Source organism: Pyxicephalus adspersus, chromosome 1, assembly GCF_032062135.1.
Source record: "Pyxicephalus adspersus chromosome 1, UCB_Pads_2.0, whole genome shotgun sequence".
In the NCBI taxonomy this organism is placed as follows: domain Eukaryota; kingdom Metazoa; phylum Chordata; class Amphibia; order Anura; family Pyxicephalidae; genus Pyxicephalus; species Pyxicephalus adspersus.
Window position 1 is genome coordinate 32,089,930 of NC_092858.1, and position 21,723 is coordinate 32,111,652.

Below are 21,723 nucleotides of genomic sequence, written 5' to 3' on the forward strand. Positions count from 1 at the left end.
AATACATCTCTTAAAAAGTCTCAAAAGTCTTTTGAGGTATAAACATGAACTTTTTGATTTGCCTTTATAGAAGGCGTTCCTGTTTTACTGAAGCAAATAAATCCAGGCATGTAATCACTGGTTCTGTATCTACACAAGAGATAGGGGTTCTAAAACCCTGACACTCTGGTTAATGAAGAGATATTTATAAATTGGTGGTGTGGTGGGTAAAAGTGTACAGGAATTATAACACATGTAGGATAATACTGCATTTAACACACAGGTGTTAATGGAAAACATATTTCACGCTGGGTGAAATAGATATCAAATATCCAATATATATCTGCAAATTACATGACACAAAACATTTATATGAGGGTACCTATTAATGCGACACATGGGAAGTTTAAGTGTCACGAAGGACTATGGCACTGGAAGATAAGAGGATTGTAGGGATTAAGAGCCATAGGAAAAATAATGAATGTGACATGTGGAGATCTGCAAAGGAAACATGGCATTTTGCTGCAAAGGCCATATGGGGCCCATTTACCTTTGGGAATGTCCTTAGGCCTTGGTCAGCTTTGACCAAAACTTACACAGGGCTCTTCTCTTTGAAGCAAATGGAGAAGTAAGGAGTAAAAGGAAGGTAAAAAGTGTATAGGCTACTACAGAAACTGACCTTAAGATTAATTTATTGATTTATCCTACATAGGCAAAGTTTGATTTAAGCAATAGTACATTTTTAATTTAATTCATGATAACTGCTGGTGTTTTTTTTTTCTCTGATCTAGGACACTTGGCAGTGAAAGGACAGGACAAATCAAATATAGTACATAACCTCCCGGCTACTTCACCACTAACCACAAGGCCTTTCAGTTTCGGTGTCTTGGGTCTCATAGGCCAAAACAATACTCTTTGTGCATGGTCAGCAGTGCATGTTAGAGTTGCCATTTAAGTCACATTATATACACTAGTCTTTGTGACTAATCTACAGTGGGTACACCCTTTTTTAAAGAAAAAATAAAAATAAGTATTGAGATTTTATTTGAATTATATATTTTAGAATAATATGTAAAGAACTGCTACTAAATAACCTAAGATATTTCTTTCTTCTCCAAAATTCTTGTTTATTTCCCCATCTATTTAACTTCCAACAAATAATCAGCCCTGTTTTGTTCACTATTTAGTTTGTAAGCTTCAAAAAGGTACATTTTAGACTAGATGAAAACAGTCCCAAGACCAATGACCCACTTAATTTCAAACATATTGTTAGCATATAATAGCTTGCTATATGTAATAGACTCATAGAATTTACTAAAAACAAATTAGATAATGACAAACGATAAACCAACCTGCACAATTAGATTAAACTACAGTTTTTCACAATACATGGAACTATTTAGATTACCTACATCTCAGTGTAGATTCCCAGGAGAAGAACCTCCCTTCCCATTTATTTATGTCACATCACTTGTGTTGAGTTGAACATTGTTATTACATTTTTCTATAGGGGGACACAAGGGAAGTAGCACTATGATTCTATTGTCAAATTTATTAGTTAGGAAAATCAGTGATTTGTTTTTAGCATAGAGCATACGTAAGTAGAGGAGCATACTGATTTACCCGTTTCTTTGTACAGATCCGAAGGGTCAAAGTGTTTGATTCAATTCCTCCTACTGTAGCCTGACACTGTAGGTGTTAAACTCCTATGTTTGTTATTTGTTTATTCCCTCCCCTACCATCCCCCTATTTGTTGCAAAACCCCTTCGATAAACCAATAAAATATTTGAAGTACAAAAGATACATTTTAGTCTCATTAACTAACTTCCATATGCTCAAGTTTTCTTTCCAAATGAACTAACGTCTCAGTAAGCTATTTTGATGTCTTTCATTTATTTCAGAGACAAATCTTTCATATTTGAGTATTATTTAATTTCCATTTTTTTTAATGTTTTAATTTGTTTAATCACCCCACTGGTAGCAAAGCCTTTATAAACATGTATAAAGCAGAATTATCTAAGAGCACTAATATTTTTCAAATTTTTGATCTCTAGCCTAATCAATTTGTGAGCCTATCATAATATCAATCAGTCACTACACTCTATTGAATCTGGGAGGATTGGGACACCTCATTTTCCACCTTAACATCCAAAGGATCTGGGACTCTTTCCTTTCCCTCCTACTTTCTAGTTATTTAAAATCCATGTTTAGTATTCTGTATCCTTGAACTTTCTACTAGAGAGCAGAGGAAAAGCAAGATCCTGGATGCCCAGAGAGGAGAGTATGGAAAGATGCTAAAAAACGGTTTAGGATTACAGTGGTAGGATGAGGGAAGGGTATAAAAGTATATTAAACTGCATTAAAAGGCATGTCCAAATGTTGAATGGTATGCAAGCAACACACACACACACACACACACACACAATCTGTTTGGTCTGCATAATTAGATTGGTTGGCAGAACCAAACACCATGTGATGGTCTTGCAGATATCACTTAAGTCTGGAGTTCAAGTGCAAATGTTTTACCATATTGCTTTGTCCAAACACCAATGGACATGTGTGATTAACCAAGAATAAAAGGTGATGGAACAGTTTGGTATTTAGAAGTTTCTAAAATAGTTTATAATATGCCCTTGTATGGCGTTACACCCAAATTCATGTACTGAAGCCAGATGAGATTGAAAAAAATATTTATTACTTATACAAACTAATGGTTTCAGGTGTTCTCAAAAATCTTACAATGGTGTTAGGAAGATTTACATATGAAGATCAGTACTAATCTCATCACAGATGGATAGATAACACAAGGACAGGGACCGTCAGTTAAGTCACTAGTAATAACATTAGACAGAAATACTGTTCTCTATCACAAATGGGTCAAGGTAAGTATAGGGCAGCTTCATGGTCTTGTTTCTCTCCTGGATGTGTTTGGAGATCTCAGCAAGTTTTTCCTGGAATTCCTTAATTAACTGCTGTGGGGTTTCCTCGGTAAAACGTACATTAGTGTAGTTTCCAAGACACCTCTGTAAAAGAGAAGGCCTTTCTATATTGAAAATTTATGGACAATGAGCTTCTAAAAAACACAGCGTAGGAATGTTTGTTTACTGCTCCCCAATGGACTCTTGTACTTACTCTGTCCTTGGGCTCATTACCAATTGTCCACACAGTGATCATACCGATAGCTGTAGTTTTAATATCTGGTAACGCCTGCAGAATAGTCTCAATCGTAGCACCTTTAGCAGTGGGTGGGGGACTCCTCATAGAGGTGGGGCCATTGGGCATCCAAGAATAATGGTCGAACTGCAGATTAGACAAGCCACATGCAGTCAGTGCATTCTAAAATCATAAGTTAGGTCACACTATTGCCCCCCACTGCCCACCTAAAACTTCTAGATGCATGGCTATCATTTGCATTGAACAAAACCAAAGTACACAGGCCTTAAACATACTATCAGTTTGGCAGGATTGGGGGAATATTCTATCAGCATATTCCCTCTTTAATCCCCCAGAGCAATTTTGGTGACACAATTAGGGGATTTCCATACCATACATACATACATACCAACACACACACACACACACACACACACACACACACACACACAGAGCACTGGTGTAGTAAGCCATAGCACAAGTGGCTGCTTTGGTGCCTGATGGTAGGAGGTCCACCACATAAAAAAAAAAAAAAAAAAATTCTGATGAAAACAGAGCTTCTCAACATGCTTACAAAAAAAATTATCCATCCAATTTATCAATATTTCAAAGCAGTTTGGTTCACATGAGCCTGGGAGTTTTATAATGACAGGAAACATCCTTTTAGCAAGTGTTTTATCTACCTGAAGACTTATTTTGAAGGAACCCTTCTGTGAAGATCTCAGCCACCCAAGCCTGAAGTTCAGGGTCTTGCCTGACCATTTCATCACTTGTGTAGTAGTAATTAACAATGTCAGAAACAAAACTAAAACAAAAAAAAGAAAACAAAGATTGGAGATGGTAAACAAAAAAAGTGTGTGTGTGTCTACCTCTCCACAGCTAACCAGGTGTGTGTGTGTGTGTCTACCTCTCCACAGCTAACCAGATCTTCATGCCATCATCTCTGTACAGGTAATTTGGGATGGACTCCATGCCTCTGCTTGCAATGTTATCAGGGAGACACAGGCTAGAGTAGGTCACCCCTTTCATTGCCTTTTTCAGGAGTATAGGAACCCCTCCATTCCCAGTCACCACAGCCTGGAGACAAATGCAAAGTAATTGTTTAATACATATATTTATAAAGTCTAACAAAAGTCCTTCTTGTGGTAGTATGGCTAGAGAGCTACATGCAAACCTTAACCACTGCCTAACTCAACAATGCAACTGTGCTAGCTTGACTACATAGTATTCTAGTACCACTTCTCAAAACAAGATTTTTTTTTTTTTTTTAAATGTGCATACCTGCTAATAAGACATGCAAAGCAATTCTTTCAGACAAGGCCAGTGCCCGCATGGTTTATGCACCATCCAGATGGTCACAAATCATTAGCTTTTTAAGTGTAATGCAAGGTTGAACTCTTCTAATTGCAGCAGACAAATATTTTCCCCATCATTCCTTGGCCAATAAATTGACTGAGCAATTTACTGTCAAGGATGGATTATACCATTGGTTATGGGCATTGTAACATTGCAGTTTGACATGGAAATGTTATACAAGTCTTATTTAACAGTACCCAGTTTTGATGCTTTGGTTATTATGGATTTACTTTAAATCCAAATTAAAATGCATAGATTCTGTTTCTCACATTTATAGAATATGAGAAGGTAATCATGACTGGCAACCAATAGAGGATACCTCTAAACCTCTAGTTTATGACTCCCATCAACCATATTACCTTGGAATCATTCTAGTCAGTGTAGAACAACTTTAGGCAAATTTAAAGTAAGCAAGCCGCAACAGTTTTTGTTGTTTAAACAAGCCCCTTAGTAGTTAGTAACAGATCATTTTGAAGCAGGGGGGATTTAGTAAACATGAAAATACCTCTGGATGCTTTGTGAACTGATGGCATGGTGTCCACAAAACACCTTACACATTTAGTTCTTACTTGATCAAAGAGACCTTTGGGTCCAGTTAGCTGCTTCCTGGCGAGAACATTTATTTCCAATGTGTATCGAAGATGTGGAAAAATCAGCTAAGAGGGAAAAGGGATACAATTCAGACTTCACAGTTCATGTTTTCCAATTCCCAGGAGACATTTTGAGCCCTTATCAGTTACATGGGATTCATTGAATTATGTTTAAAGCTGCATGCAAACATCTAAACACAAATGAAATGCATATAAAAAAGGACCCAGTTCTAACTGACAAAAAGGGATAGGCACAGCTTTGCCAAGATGTCCTTGATAGCAGATAAAGGGACCTGAATTTTTTTTTTTTTTTTTTATGTTGCCATTTCACTTTTTAACCTCCTTCTCACCCAGTGACAACACTGAATAGAGAGGCAGTAAAATAATTTGCCTATCCAAGTCACCATTTCTCTTAACACGCTCCTTAAACTGCAACCATTGACTGGCTTCCTCCTCCCCTGACTGCTATACAGAAGGCTGCAAGAGGTGGGTATCCTCTCAAATTCTCATTAACAAACTATTTTTAATATACTAGTTTTTGGAGCACTTTAGGGGAATAAAAACAAGTGGGTCACTCATTTAAGACAAGGGTAGAATACATGGGACATATGAACTGGCTTCTTTCATTGAATGTTGAGAAAATACCAGGTTTTTATAACTCAGGGGTACATCATAGAAGTTTGAAGACCATTACACATTTATTAAAAAAGTTAAAGAAAAATGAGGGAGGTTTGACCTGGCCAAGATACATTTGCTACATATTAGGGCATTTATTCAGCTTCAGAAAGATGATTTTTGACTTCAAGTAACTTCTTTTTTCTCTGACTACTGGCTTTGGTAATTGCAAAGCCCCTGTGCATAGTAACAACACACACACCAAACATAATGACCAATTTTTATTTCCCCATGACTAAATTCATTATCATGCAGCATTGTAAGTCCATGATAAAAGTCACAAATGGAAACCTAATAGACTTCTGCCACTACAAGGACAGGTTCATTGGCAAGTTGTATATTTGAATAATCTGATTCTACAGAGAAGCAAGATTTAGGGGCTTTAACCCTTAACTAAAACATTTGCCTTGTTCACATAGTTCTGCATTAGTATGCAGCCCAAAGTATAAGCAGTTACTATGTATTATCTGCAATGTTCTCAAATGCATATCATTTTATTACAAAGTACTTTTCCAAAGTAGTTCTGACCTTATACACTGGGTGTCCCATTGGAAGCTGACGAATTGTTGCAATATAGAAGACCTCAGCAATAAAATGGGTGCGGAGAAGATGGGAATCCACTTCGTGTACCTGGAAGTCAGCATTACGAACCCAGATCTTGGCCAGTAACCAGTCAAATTCTGCATCACTTGGCAGGAAGACTGGGGAATGTTCACCAGGGGTCTGAGATAACTGAAATTCAAATATGGCATGCTTAACAGATAGGAGGATTGATCTCATCTCCAAATTCTTATTGCGCTCTACTGTACATTCTCCATTTCAACAATTTATGCTATACATTACATACTGCACATCCACAAAGGATGGAAGCAGCTTTGAGGAACATTCTACCAGTGTCATTATGAAACAAGCATTTTCTGTTTTTAGATATGCATCACAGTCTTTAAAAAAATATGCTATGTCTAACACAACAGACTTCTGTTAGAGCTGTGACAATATGGATTGGCTCTAACAGAGGAGAAACCTTTATGCATACTGAAACGAGATTCTTCCAGTATGTACTTGTTCCTAATGGCAAGATTTGTCATTTAACATGCTCTTATGTTTCACTTGTCACTGTGAATTATCGGATTTATTAGGATTTGTACACAATGGATAATGTTCCTTAGCTAGATCACAATATAGTAATTTATAGTAGTCATTGATAAGTCCATAAAACAGAGCCAGGTATAGACTTAACATGGGCAGCTGTATAACTTAATATAGTTACCTGGATAGCAATTGGAACAAGCTGATCCTTAGGATTCTTCCACAGTAAACACATAGGGGCTGCAATAAACTGTTTCTTGTCATGAATGGTGTTTGTAGGAATATTTTCAAGAATTTTATAATCTGCCAGGAACATGTGTCCATTCTGCAATTCAATGAATGTGTTGTAATTAGCAAAGTCTTACAATATATTAGACATAGATAGCGAAGCAAATTTGAAACCAGTTTCTCAGGTTACTATTACTGCAAGGTCTCCAAATTAGATAAAATCCACACCTGAAGTTCTTGTTTTAAATTTGTGGAAGTCCCCAAAGATGAAGCCACCATTTTGTTGTCAACTGGAAAGTTCCCTGGGATCTTAAAGCATTTCTTGATTAGTATGGGATTATTTCCATTCAGAAATTGGCTACCAAAGAAAGAATCCTCCTTCCATATCTCACGCACAATCCCTAAATGAAATAAAATAATATTTTGTAGCGCTTTTTTTTTTAATACACGGTAATTTATATAGCGCCAACATAGTATGCAGCTCCATGCAGATAGTGCTCTGACAGATTTGAACCTGGGACAAAAGCCACAGAGTGCTAACCACTGAGCCACTGTGCTGCCCATGAAAAAGAAGAAAAAAAAAAAAAAAATTTGACATTAGGCAGGTCACACTTACTTGCCTGATTGCTGCCTTTTATTTAGAAAATATCAATTTGTGCATGTGCAGCTCAGTCCAATTCCAGGATGTGCCAGGTATAATGGCATCTTCTGGGACTGAATTAATGTTATGTTAAATTATCCCAATGAACACAGTGATGTCCTTTCTGCAATAAAGGGCCTGCTGATTGCATTTTTTTTTTCTTTTTTTAAGATAGAGTTTAGTTCTGCTTTATGGCTGGGTTAGTAACCATGACTGTTTATTGAGGACCTTCCACTGAAGCATTATATAAGCCGACATTGCAGAAAACCATTGCTGAGAATCCTAATTTCCTGGATGTAAAGCGGATTTTTTGTTTAGTATTGTTAGCCACACACTGAAATGCATATAACTGCAGCGTGACACAAATACCCAAAAGCCTGAGCTGCAGAATCATTCTAGGTCAGTGATTCAGAAGAGCAACCAGACAAACAGTTTTTTTATTTTTTAGAACCAGTTACATAATCTCTCAGTGAAAGGTCTGCTTTAAGCTTTCCCAATAATAATCTTGTTTTGTAAAAGATTGCCACCTGAAACTCTTAGAGGACTGGCTTTGTCCGGCTCTTGGAATTGTAATATTCTTTATATTATAATATTTTAGGCTTAGCGGTAACAATTCGCTAAAAGTTTATGTTTATAAACAGTGAAATCCCTTATACAAACTGCCTTGAGTTCAGTTTTAAATTATTGAGGGGTCCCACAAACCTGAGTTCTGTGATTGTCGCAGACAGGAGAGCAGCTTAATGTCTTCTAAGTGATGCCATGAATTCTTGTTAAAAAGAAATCCTTTCAGCATGGTTTCAAAGCCACTGAGGGAAGGAAACAGGCAGTTTAAGATGAGCAATTCTATTCTCTTCTGAAGTTACTGGAAAAGTCAGTTCTACCAATGCGATGAGTTTTTGTAGAGTTACCAATACCATATCTGTAGTCTAGTCTGGTGTGCTGCTATTTTAAAACTAAAAATAATATGGGAACTAATTATTTGTAGAACTAATCATTGCTTAACTTCTTGTTTAAGCCCTAGGAATAGATAACGAGTTCTTCTAGGTCCTGTTTTGTCCTCTTGGACAGTACAAAAAAAAAAAAAATATATTAAAATTAATAATTCAGGGTCAGCAGAAAAGCTCCCAATTTTGACAATATGAAGACCAATAATTACGAAGTGTAGAGCCCTGAATTTGCATTACTATATCTTGGGATTATACAAAACTCAGTAGAGGGGGGAAGTAATCCTAGTTTAAGATCATTTGGGAAATTGACAGGGTCGGGCTTTGTATTCCAGTAAAGGTTTCATCATCTAACAGTATGGTATAGTTTCACATCTGAAGATTAGCACAATTGTTTGACCTACCAGAGATAGATTTATATAATTAGGGGACAGGGTAGAGGACTAGTTAGATGCTGACTGTCAGGGTCTGTAAGTATACATTAATCTCAGTAGGATATTTTTTTTTAATACATTTCACATACCCATCCATGAAGATGTGGATAAAATTTAAATGAAGATGAAGCCAATGTGCAAGGAAGGATGTGTTGGGTCTAAGTCCCAAGTCCACACCCAAATCCCACTTAAGGAACACACCTACACAGCAATAGTTCCTGGATCTCTGCTGGTTCTCACAGCAGAATACATACGTGGAAAAAAGGTTGTAGCCAAAGCTGCACACTTTTAGCGCAGAGAACTGGTCATTAGGAGGAAGCTTTAACACATCATCATCCTCCACATCAATGCAATGAGGGACACCTTCTGCATAAACCTTCCACCTACAAAACAAGATAAAAGTTTATTACAAGTCACTGATCAAACCTTTTAAAATTGGGCAGATTTAATAGTTCATTACTTTGAAGGGAAAATCAAAGTTTACCAAACTTTCTTTTAATGCAGTAGCATGTCTACCCAAATTTGAGCACCCCTTGTTACAAAGTCTGAGATTAGGAGTCAAATAACATCACCACCACAAAAAAAAATCAAATCGCCAAGTTTTGGCATAAGGCCCCACCCCAAATCTGATGGCAAGAACCATGAATTTAAATGATCTGAAAATTACTTTATTTAGGAGATTGTACAAACGTACCATTCCTGGCTTGGTTCTAAAAATTCCATTTGCCTGGTTTGTGTTCTGATCTTCTGTCCTTAATAAATTCTGAATCTCTGACCCAGAAGAAGTATGCTGCCTGTCAAAGTTAGCTACATGATCATTTCAAGTGTGCAGCTTAACCATAAAAAACAAAAACGATCTGGTTTACATTAAGGGCCTCATTCTTCACCAATGGTGGTTTGCAGATCTTCTATAAGTCTTTAGGTTAACCACACACACCTCTAAAAATGAAATTTTACAGAGATCCTTATTATCTATGCAAACTAAAGTTTAGTTGATGATTTGTAACCATTAAAGATTAGTTCGCTGAAAAGTTGGAAGTTACACTTGTGTACGGTCCAAATACAAATGACCAGCAGAGCGAATCCCAACTGCATATATAGATCCAATATATGTTTCTTACTTATGCAACTCTCTGTTCACCTCCAGTTCTGCTTTTCTTTGTTTCAGGAGTAGAGCGTGAGTATTCTCAGTTATTACAACACCTAAAACCAAAAAGTACCATGTATGATCAGTTGAGCCACGATTCAGTTTACGCAACACACTTAACGATAGAGATTTAGCACACACACCAACCCAAATGCACCACAATGGCATAGGGAAGCAGGAACAAGTTTTAAAAGATTATATTTGTGCCCAAAAGCCTTTTATACAAAACGGCCTTAATGCCATTTTCTATTGGCAAAACTCACAGCAAAGCTCCCATTGGATATAGAAGCATTCTGTATGAAACTAAGAACTTTTTATTCTTAGTTTTTATTTCTGTCAAGCTGCATTTGTTTTTCAGATTCATCTACAGGAAAAGATAACAAACCCCAACCAAAGTAGGAAACAAAAAAAAAAAAAAACCTATACACGTCATGTGGTCCTAGAAATATTTATATTATATAGATTGGAGACAGAAACTCAGAAGATTTGCAAATTATGGACAGCTAGCATTTGCTGAAAATATCAGAAATTTTACCCAAATTGATTGGTTGATTTGTAAAACACCTCCCACCTTCTCCTTATTTGAAAGACAAAAAGTTGTAAAAAAACATTTTTAATTCTAAAAATGGTTATATACCCTCTGCATACAACTTTTCTCCAATCTAGTAAATATCCACCTCAAACTAAATTTAGACACCTCCTTTAAAGTCTGCTGGTTATTGGCACTAGCTGCCCACACTGGGCTGAGCAGGTGGCCCATGACAAGTTGGTCTTACCTTTCCCTTCTGGTATTTCCACAGGTGCAGTTTTTGATAACCACTGATAATATGGGAAATGGTAAATCTGACCACTGGGGCAGGTTACTTTGACATACTGGCAGAACCAAGAATCTATAGGGAAATTTAAGTAGCACTCCAAGGTCAAGCGAACAAACAGGAGCTCTCCAAGATCTTCCTTTACATTTAAATCAAATGTTGCCATCTGAAAGAGATATGGTTGTTAGTTCCATATTTCACACCAACATGTTATTCCAGACTAAAGAGGCATTCAAGATTTTGCAGGTGATCAGTGATGCAAAAATTGCTTTCAACAATTGAGCCCTATACAGCCTTCAATAGGAAAAGAGCACCTCTAGCTATTGATGGTGGTTCCTTTACAAACTTCCGCAACACATAAGAGTCATTATGAGGGATGTGACCCTCAGTGGGTCAAACGAAATTCATTACAGTGCTGAGGTCATCAGTCATGCCTAGGTTCTAGTACCCTAAAGCTTAAACAGGCATACCTCCTAAACAAGCAGATATCCATTGATCAATGGCTACCCAAGCATTGGACATCAGCAGTTTGAATACTCATTAAGCTACCAGATCTATGGTGTTCTAATGTACAGTTTAACTTCCTATCAGGGATGAGTGAACACCTGGATATTTGGGTTCGCCCAAACTTCAGCTCAAAGTTCGGGTACCCAAAATCATAAAGTTCTGTATGGACCCAAACTTTGCAGTTCAAAGATGCAAAAGAAAAAAAAAATTATATATATATATATATATATATATATATATATATACACACACACACACATATACACACATACATACATATACACACACATACATATACACACACTCAACATTTACTTGATCTGCCAAAGCCACACAGTCAGAGATGAAAAATTATTGTAATAATTAATTTAGAGAATGGTGTCAACACCAAGGGACTCACCGATCCAGGCAAGAAGTGGCTCCAATGATGGGGCAGGTCATGTCTCTCACTTTCTCCATTTACCCCCACAAGCACAACAACAATATTATTATAGGTGCCAGCAGCCAGGTCTAACCCAGTGGCCACTTCCATTTTGTAGACTGCCATGACTTGAGATCTGAAAAGCACAAATCAGTTTTGCTCCACATAAACTACATCTTTTAAAGCCAAGTACATGAAAAAAAAATGAATAGTTACTAAAGAGTGTGTGTACTCCACTGCTTAATGAATCAGATTAGTGTGTGTGTGTGCGCGCATTTATATATATCCCAATTTTCCCTTTTAAATCAGTTAACATGCTCTTTTATATGGTGTTCATTCAGCACATGCTTTGGTATACAGCAGATTGAAGTAGCATTCCACATGTAGGTTTTGGTGTATTGACTGCAGCTCCAGACCAATAGAGGTTCAAGTGGGTTTTGGGTTTATAGTAAATGCGTTTATGATTGATAGATAGAGTGTGTGTGTGTGTGTGTGTGTCTCTCGGGCATTCAATCATACACCAAAAAAAAACACAGAACCACACTTTTTCAATCTGCCTAGTTACATCTGTAGCAAAATAAAAGGTAGCATATGTCTACAGCACAAAACAGTGTGTGTGTATAATATATATATATATATATGAGTGTGACTCCCTCTCCCACCACCTGCTTGCATTAACAATCTTTAACTGCCATGCACACAAGCTCTTGTAACCAGATCTTCACTAGAAATCAACATTTTAAATGTGTTCCACTTACCAGGCAGGTATGACCAGCTAGCATATGGCACTGTGCAGAGAGTGAACTAAAATGTGTCTTAGCTCACACACCATGACCCATTCCAAATGCTCTGATTCTGTATTTAATTCCCTCTGATTGGAGTCACCTGAAATGCAAAGTAATTAGTCAGTAAGACAATTAGGACATTTATTAAGCTAAATGGCATAATTTTTTAAACAAATTTTTTGTGCATTTGTGACCCCCGGCTCTCCAATCCTGAGCCAATCGCAAAGGGATCCGACAGATTTGGAAATAGCCATTAAACAGTTTCTCACTCTATACACAAAATTAAAAGTGGCCTGGGTTAGATTTACTCTGTCACAGAGCTACTTTATAGCATAAGCAGTATACATTTTGAATGAAACTGATCTCTTAAGTTAATATGCCCACTTGTTCCTGTTCAGCAAAGAACTGGTGTTATCTGACATTTTTTCTCCTCCACCTGAATGACTGGCCGCAGAAGGTATATACGAATTCGATGCTTAGACATCTCCTAAATGCGGCCAAGGCCTGCATACCCGGGTTCTGGGAAAAGACCGAGCCTCCCACTGTTAGGCTCTGGATTCATAAGGTTAATGAAATTATGTTGATGGAGGATCTTACTTCTGGTATATATGATAGAACTGAAAAATTTCTGTCTACCTGGGCCCCCTGGATAGCGTTTCAGGAATCTGATGAATATAAAACCTTTCTAGGTAACTGATGTGTTGAATACTATGCCTGTCCCTCTAATACTGTTCCCCCTCTCCCTCTAGTAAGTAATGTTTTTTTCACAGAAACCACTCTATCTACACCAAACCAAAGACATGACCATGGCAAAGTTGAGGAAGACTGCATTAACCCCTGCCATAGCCAATTCTTTTCCACCCCACCACCTTTTTTTAAACCTCAAATACCACACTGATGCCATCTTGTGGGTTAAATTGGCCAAAGCAGCCACCTTTTACTAACAAAAAACATTTTACAACCTATTAACCATAAAACCAACATAATAACCAATGAAAGTGCAAACTGAATACGAACATTATCCAGTAATAAGGTCCATGAAACCATCCACTGCTGTTAACCCGTAAACTGATACCTCCCTACTCCAAAAGTCTCATGGACCTACCCCCCACGCCACCTGCTGCAAGAGTGAAACCTTACTCTTGCGAGCAACCCCACACCCTCAAAGCTTTCTGCAGCCCCTCCTGCAAACCAAACACCATAAGTCAGTACCCAGTGCATTCAGATGCACTCCGTCACTTCTCAAGAACAAACCAGGATCCTTCTCAAGCTTCCCATGCCTGACTACAGCACCATCGATACGCGCCAGGAACCTCCCTACCTCCCTGTTCACCTTAATACACGCCTTGTTCAGGCTGTCAACTGGACGCGCGTCCCCCCAAGAGAGCCTAGCCACAATCTCAGACCAGACCAGCACAGTACCTGGAAAAGACGAACGCAAAATCAAGCCTAATGTCCTTAATCAGCTCTCGCATCGGGCGCTTCCCCAAATCATTACCCCCAGGATGAACCAGCAGGATGTTCGGAGGCTTGTCTCATTCTGCAAAAACCCAAACCATTCCCGCCAGGTGACCACATACGCTTTCCACGTTCCAGTGCATACCGAACACTGAATCAAATTGGCAATGACCCCCAGACCACTTGCCAAAACCTCGCCAGGCACAGAGGTTATCACTCATCCGCTGCTGGCGCCAACTCCCGAAAATGCGACCACTGGAACTGAGAAAGAGAATATGCAATTACATTCTTGAACCTCGGCACATGAATCATCCTCACAGAGACATTCAACCACAAACACATTAGAACCAAAAATCGCAGCAGGAAAATAGCAGGGGGAGAAGAGGCCAAGTTATTATTAATGACCTCCACCACCCTCATATTATCGCAATAAAAGCGCATCCTGTGATCCCGCAACAACTCACCCCACAATGCCACCGCCACAATGATAGGGAACAATTCTAATAGAACCAAATTGGTACAAAGCCCCCTCCCACGCCACTCCTCCAGCCAACGCCCCCCAAAGTAAGCCCCATAACCAAAAGCCCCAGCTGCATCCGTCACCAAATCCTCCCTACCTCCCCGTTCACCCTAATACTTGCCTTGTTCAGCCTGTCGACTGAACGCGTGTCCCGCCAAGAGAGCCTAGCCACATAGCCCCATAACCAAAAGCCCCAGATGCATCCATCACCAAATCCAGCTACCCGTTATCCACCGATCACCCATCCACAGAGAGCGACCATTGTTGCCAAAAAGGACTGCCAAACACCCAAATCCTCCTGAAAGGTTCTAGTCAACCGTACATGATGTCCAGGGGCCCGCACCTCAGGCTCGGCGATAGAAAATCCTACCCATGGGCATGATACGACAAGCAAAATTCAGTTTCTCCAAAAGAGACTGCAAATCCCGCAACTGAATTTTGCGTAACCACAAGCTCTCCGAAGCTGGCACTCCATACGCTGTGAATCAATTATGATTCCCAAAAATTTAAAGCAGTGGAAGGCCGCTCCTTTTTTTCCCCACCAAAGGCACTCCAAAACGCTCCATCACATATTCCAGCATTCCCAACAACTTAGCACACACTAACGAACCCGACAGACCCACACACCAATAATCATCCAAATAATGGATAATGGAAGACAAACCAGACATTTCATTACCACCCACTCTGCAAATGTGCTGAAAGTGTCAAACAAAGCACACAATATAGAGCAACCCATTGGGAGACATTGATCCACGTAAAATGCACCCTGCCATTCACAGCCCATTAAATGAAAACAATCCGGATGCACCGGTAACAACCTAAAAGCAGACTCAAAAACCGCCTTCACCCAACAACCCTTCCCTGCCCTACGAACCAAAGCAACCGCCGCATCAAACGACGTATAGGCCACCCTACATGAATCCGGATCAATGGCATCATTGACCGACCCTCCTTTAGGGAAGGACAAGTGATGCTCACTTGTCGGACCCTCACCGACGTTGTTCCCCTTACCTGCAAACTGAGCAGGATATCCTCGCCCCTTACCCTGACATCGGCTGGCGGAATGGGCGCCTCCACATCCTGAACACTCATTTTTAAAATGGCAGGATGCTCCAAACTTGCATGTTCCCTCGTTGAACAACCAACAGAGTCCCCTCCACTTTCCCACCAGGGAGCCAGCGACACCTGATCCCCCAGCGCTTCCAAGAAAGGGCTGCGCAGTGAACTGCGCTGACGTCATCAACTGCATCCACAAGCTAATGTCTCTGTGGTCCCAGCGCATCCCAGGGCGCATCACCTTCTGCTGCCTAAATTTGCTCATCATTACGCAGCCAAACCATGCCCCCATATACCGGATGCGCCTCATTATTCGCATCAAGGTAGCAAAAGAGCGCCGAACAATGCTCTGGCACCTTTTCGCCCACAATACTTGCCAAGTTGCATACCCCTGCAGCCAAATTTGGAAAGTCCACAGGATCAAACGCCAACCCCCCTATCGTCCTCCACCTCACACGCTCTTGGCTCCCTGGCCGCAAATCGGTCCACCGGCAACAGGGAAAAAGTCTCCACATACTCACCTCGCCAGATCCTGTCCGGCACATCCTGTGGGAGATGCGTGCCCAATGGGCCTTCAAAGCACACATACACTTCGCCCTTGGCCCCATCCGTGACCGGACTCGCCACCTCACCCCCCTCAGGACGAACCACGCCTGGCTCACCAACGCTCCCATGGTCTGAAGGGCGAGTCCCCATGGTCTGAAGGGCGGGCGCAGAACTCCCTCCCCCAACACCACACACATCCCCCACCATACTTCCTCCAGCATTACCCTGGGTCCCAGCCTCCCCAAGCACCGCAAACCAACAAGGGGCCCGGCGTCCCCCTCACCAAAAGGAGCCAACAAATTCCTGAGACTCAGCAACAAAAATGCAGCATTTACCTGGTTCCCCCCCAGCCCCCATCTCCACCTGCATGAAAATTCACAACCCCCCACACTAATTCACCCCCCCACTAACCTCAGAAACAGTGGTGGGAGGGCTCCTTGCACGGGGTCCTTGTCGGGCTGAAACGCTCAGAAGGCCTTGACCTCCTAGCGCGCACTGGGGTGGGCTGACTCAGGCTCGCTTCATCTCCGACCCCCTCCATGGCAGCAGTCACTTGTGCCTCAAGCCATGCCACTCCATGAACGGCATCAGCCTCCCTCAGGCAGCCCAACAATAAATCCAGGCCCTCCATGTTGGCGACCGTAAGGCTATACAATATTTCTTCAGGTCCCTGGGAAACTGATTAGCTCCCTTTCTGGGACCCTCCTTTTATTACCTAACCCCTTGGTCCACCCACTTGGCCGACCCTCCCTCAACTCCCCCTACATTTTTCCCGCTTTTTTTACACCACACAATCCCCTCCACCACCATCTATCCCCCACTAGTCCTCCCCCCTTGCCCTGTCATGAGGCCCTTCTGCTCCAAGTCTTTTTGACTAGAGCTCCAGGGCCTAATCTACCACTGGGACTTTTTACCCCCTTTTTAAATTTGCTGCTACTCTGGACTCTTTGGACTTATGTATCTTTGGGACACTCCCCTACTCAGTTTTGGCCCCCCAACCCCCTTTGGTGTCCCTTGAATGCTCCCCCTTCCCCCCTCCTTGATTGGTTTTCAATATTGTTTTGTAATGTTTCAATGTGTTAAAAATAAAATAAAAATAAAATGTTAAAAAAAAAAAGAATTGGTGTAACAGATTTGAAAAAACACTGAGAATTTCAGGAGTTGTACATTCTGGGGAACTTGCATGGTTTGCCCCCTCAACATTCAAGCCTGTTTTACTGCCAGGCTATGCACAGATTTGCTGTGAGACTGATGCCTCAATCATTCTAGTCCCATTCACACCATGTTCACAGGGCTGCAAGTAAGTTCAATGACAAGCTGATATCATTGTTTCCAACAGGTCAACAACATGGCACAGTGGGCCAGATACACAATGAGGCTGAATTCATACTACCTCATTCAGCATGTGTTAATAGTGCTAAATGCAGTTTTGTCAATATGTGTTGATGTCTGTATATATATATATATATATATATATAATTATATATATATCGCCTTGTTTGATGTGCTGGCTTTTCTTGCTTACAGCATTATCAAAGGAATATCAATTTTCTTTCTTTGAAGTGTGTTGCAGAGCTCTTTCACACATTGTAATATGTTTAACCAAACTGTGCTACATTTAAGTGTAGTTCAATGTTGTTCCATTTCACACAATGTACACCAAACCAACATATTCAAGTAAATCGAACTAAATGGAAACAATAGATTTCAGCTTGTTATTGCGTTGGCAAGGTTGTGTCACCATGCTTCTAAAGGAAGTTAAGTAGCCCTCGTCTTTCCCCTGCACTGTACTGGGGCATCACAAGATATGGGCCTTTTTTTTTGCAGGTCCCAGGCTCTCTTCATAAGAATGGTATTATCCCTGCAGTACAGAAGCTGAAGGAAATGTAAGGTGTGTTTTACATTTTTGCAATCTTTAATGAAGTCTATTCCCCCTTTATTTGTCCTGGGGACTATTGTCACTAAGACAGAAAGTTGAATAAAACCCAACATCCTTAATTTAAGGGTCTGGGATAAAATCTATGTTCAGCTTAAAGAGATTTCCTCTTACTTTTGTATGTTTAGTACAGGAAATGAAAATCTTCCTGGACTGAAGCTTAGTAAAACCTACCCTGCTCTATGTAAAAACAATGATAATGAACAATTCATGCTGGGCTGTGAGGAGGAGATGAGCACTTTTATTTCTTCATGCTGAGAGAGAACTATGCTTTTGTGTTTTTAGGTACAGACTGCCATGGTGGAAAATGATACATTTGGCTGTTACCCCTGGGAGACAGGCTGGCACTCTCAGTGTACAGTGTCAGAATAGGACATATCTGCTGTACATTAGAGAAGTAACAAGAATTAATTCCGAAATGAGAAAGAACAAAGATATTATTGTAATGTTAAAGGCTACCATGGGGGAAGTTCTTAATATATAGTTTATGCTGAACTAATATTATAGAGAAACTGTTAATTTTACAAGTTTATGTTCCCATTTTTGCATGGCATAAAGATCAGAGAATAAATCCTTTCAAGCCCTATTAAAATATCTAATGTTCCAATAAGACAGGTACTGGTAACAGAAGAAATGGGTGACTGTGAGAAGTAACAAGATATACTACAACAGGCAAGGCAGCAGTGGGTATAGTTTGAAGGGAGTTCTGTGCAATCTTCTTGTTGTAAAACACCAGGTTACATACCTTTCAAATGATGGAAGGATTATTTGTAATGGGGGGGGGGGGGGGGTTCCCAACCCTTTAGTAAAGTACACTATTACCGCAATGTTTAGGACAAAGGCCTATTACCCACATCCTGTTCCAAAAAGCATGTGGAGGTTTTCTAGTAAGGCTTTTGGTCAATTAGAATCTCCGCTTTCATGAAATATGAATTATTTAGTCCTAGGGGACTAAAGAAAACACAGTTTGAGATACTGGCCGCCTTCCAGGACCCAGAGGTGGCTAACCCCACAAAATGGCCAGGTAGGTAGTGTGTTCTGAGATAATGGCACTAATATCCTGTCTGCTCTATGGAAACAGTAATTTTTTTAAACAAGTTTTTTTCTGTAAATCAGTTTTGTTAGGAATGCTTGTTTAATAGCAACTGTCATTCTAAAAATTATCCACTAGGTGGTGGTGTTTACATGCACAATAAATGCAACTCATTTACACATATGGACATTGTAACACATTAGGATTTATTTGTGACAGAATGTAAGAATTTTACTGACAAAGAGAACTAATCCTCTGCAAATGATATTTCATTTACCTTTGTAAATAAGCAAATATGCTGATTTCAACCATGCAGTTATGTGCAAGCACAAATTGTTTTTAAATTTCTGGCCATGTGATTGGATATTCCTTACAAAGTAAAATTTTACCACATTCATTAAGCTAAGCGAAATATCACTTGCAAGGGGATAATTTACTTTTCTAAGTGAACAGCATACATTTCTTTAGTAAATAACCTTGTTGCATTTAACCAATCACTGATCCTGTGATTTATTGTAAATGCAACCGAGTGTAATAACTGAGAATGAGAGCATGTAGTAATCCAGTCTTTCCGATATACATTTAGATTTGTTATATAGAAAGAAAAACATTATGCTGTTATATATATATATTTATATATATATATATATATATACATGAACAGAGTCCTCTTCAATGTCAAACTCTTCATCATTGTTGTCACCTAGTTCTTCACTATATTCATGTTCTTCAAGAGAGGGTAGTGTAACGAAAACCGGCACTGAGATTTCATCTGAATGAGCCACTGGGCGTATAGCCGATGGTAGACTAGGATACTCTATATTACATTTATTTGTCTTGTTATATCCTAAAGTTTTCACTATACAAAAGTAACAGTCACTGAAATGATCTCCTGGCTCTCGCCAAACCATAGGTATACCAAATGGCATCTTATCACGTGTTCCCTTTGTGTACATCTGTAAACCTTTGACACACTGTTTGCACACCTTATGAGGGGCCAAAGACTTATCTTGATCACCAAGTTTAATATTGAAATATGCCAAATAGGCTTGCTCTACAAATGTGCTGATGTTTGGTGACTGGGAATGGTGAAACTGCCAGATATACCAAAATGAATCAGGGTTGTTTAGGCACTTACGGCGAGAAACAGCAGAGCCAGACATGACCTGAAAGAAAGGAAATACGTGTGTAAGTAGAAAAATTAATTCTGGGCAGCACACAACCTCTGACCACACTGTCTTGTGTGTAAATGAATAGCCTAAAATTGCATTAACATAAGCAGTAGAGAAAACAAACTGACATGATAGAAGAAAAATAACTGCATATTCAGAATGAGCTTACCTATTTTAGTGTAAATAGGTTTAAGATTGAAGTCAACAAAAAGCTTGTTTTAAATTGTTCCCCAGTGTTATTGAAAGTTTATTGTTTATGATTCTGACAATGTCTATACTTTAAAGGTTGTAGCTTAATGGGTTTGTGTGGGATGTGTACAGGACTCCAACAGTGTGCCATGTTAGAAGAGGCTGCAGGTGTATTCATTTCTCAGGACAAAGTCTTTTTATGTTTACTTTACATGTTCACATTCATAATGTAACTTTTGCCTTTGTAGAGTGACTATTAATCCACCAGGTGGCATAGTTGTCACAGAAATAAAAATAATTGGGGAAAATAAAGATAGACACTGGAATTATGATTTATCACAAATTATGGTTATGCATTAGTAGTTGTGTTTTTTTTTTGTTTTAATTTTCCCAGCTATGACAGCTTTTTCAAAATAAATTACATTTTTGTCTTTGTATAAGGTCCCCATGATTTTTGTAAGGTCCATGGTTGAGTATCAATGCTTCTGCACCAATCTCCCAATCTGTTTCTGTAGTTTTTTCTATAGACAAAGCTTTCATTAAGCCTGAGGTGGCTAAGTTTGCCACCCTGGCACTCATCTACCCCCCAAGACTTAAGTACTCAAAGCATATCCTCTTGGTTGGGGCAAGGACTGACAGGCAATCAAGGATCCCCCTAGATGGACAAAGCCAGGAGAAAGGAAAAGGTCCTAACAAGACAACAGGAGCTAGAAGGTGAATCCAGGTACAAAGGTCCTACACAGAAGGCAGAGACCTAAAAATAGGAATAGTCTAAGTGTGTAGGAGAATTTGTGGACAGGTGAGAACAAGCCAAAGGTCGATCCAGACAGCAGTAACTGAATGGTCAGCTGATATCAGGGTCTGTAACTGAAAATCAGGAACACAATGTGCACTCTGTGCAGATGTGTGCAGGTTCTGGCCAATAAGGGAGCAGGGTACAGAGCAAATTAGGGTCAAAACTCCCTACAGTGCCTGCCTCTGCCACCAGGGGGTGGACAAGCACCACTAGGAGAGATTTATTGTTTCTTGGGATCACATGCAAGAGTG

The 21,723-nt window shown here is 39.8% G+C and overlaps 1 protein-coding gene across 1 annotated transcript; it reads right to left on the minus strand.

Moving 5' to 3' along the window:
• Nucleotides 1–2,652: 2,652 nt before the first annotated feature.
• LOC140331759 (hydroperoxide isomerase ALOXE3-like) lies at nucleotides 2,653–12,864 on the minus strand. The gene is made up of 14 exons (XM_072413361.1): nucleotides 12,737–12,864; nucleotides 11,958–12,114; nucleotides 11,012–11,216; nucleotides 10,210–10,291; nucleotides 9,343–9,471; nucleotides 8,413–8,516; nucleotides 7,299–7,471; nucleotides 7,024–7,167; nucleotides 6,282–6,485; nucleotides 5,058–5,144; nucleotides 4,040–4,209; nucleotides 3,811–3,937; nucleotides 3,112–3,279; nucleotides 2,653–3,002 (listed from the first exon to the last, which is right to left on the minus strand). Exons 2-14 carry the CDS (start codon nucleotides 12,102–12,104, stop codon nucleotides 2,823–2,825), a joined length of 1,920 nt encoding a protein of 639 aa, XP_072269462.1. The 5' UTR covers nucleotides 12,105–12,114; nucleotides 12,737–12,864; the 3' UTR covers nucleotides 2,653–2,822.
• Nucleotides 12,865–21,723: the final 8,859 nt, after the last annotated feature.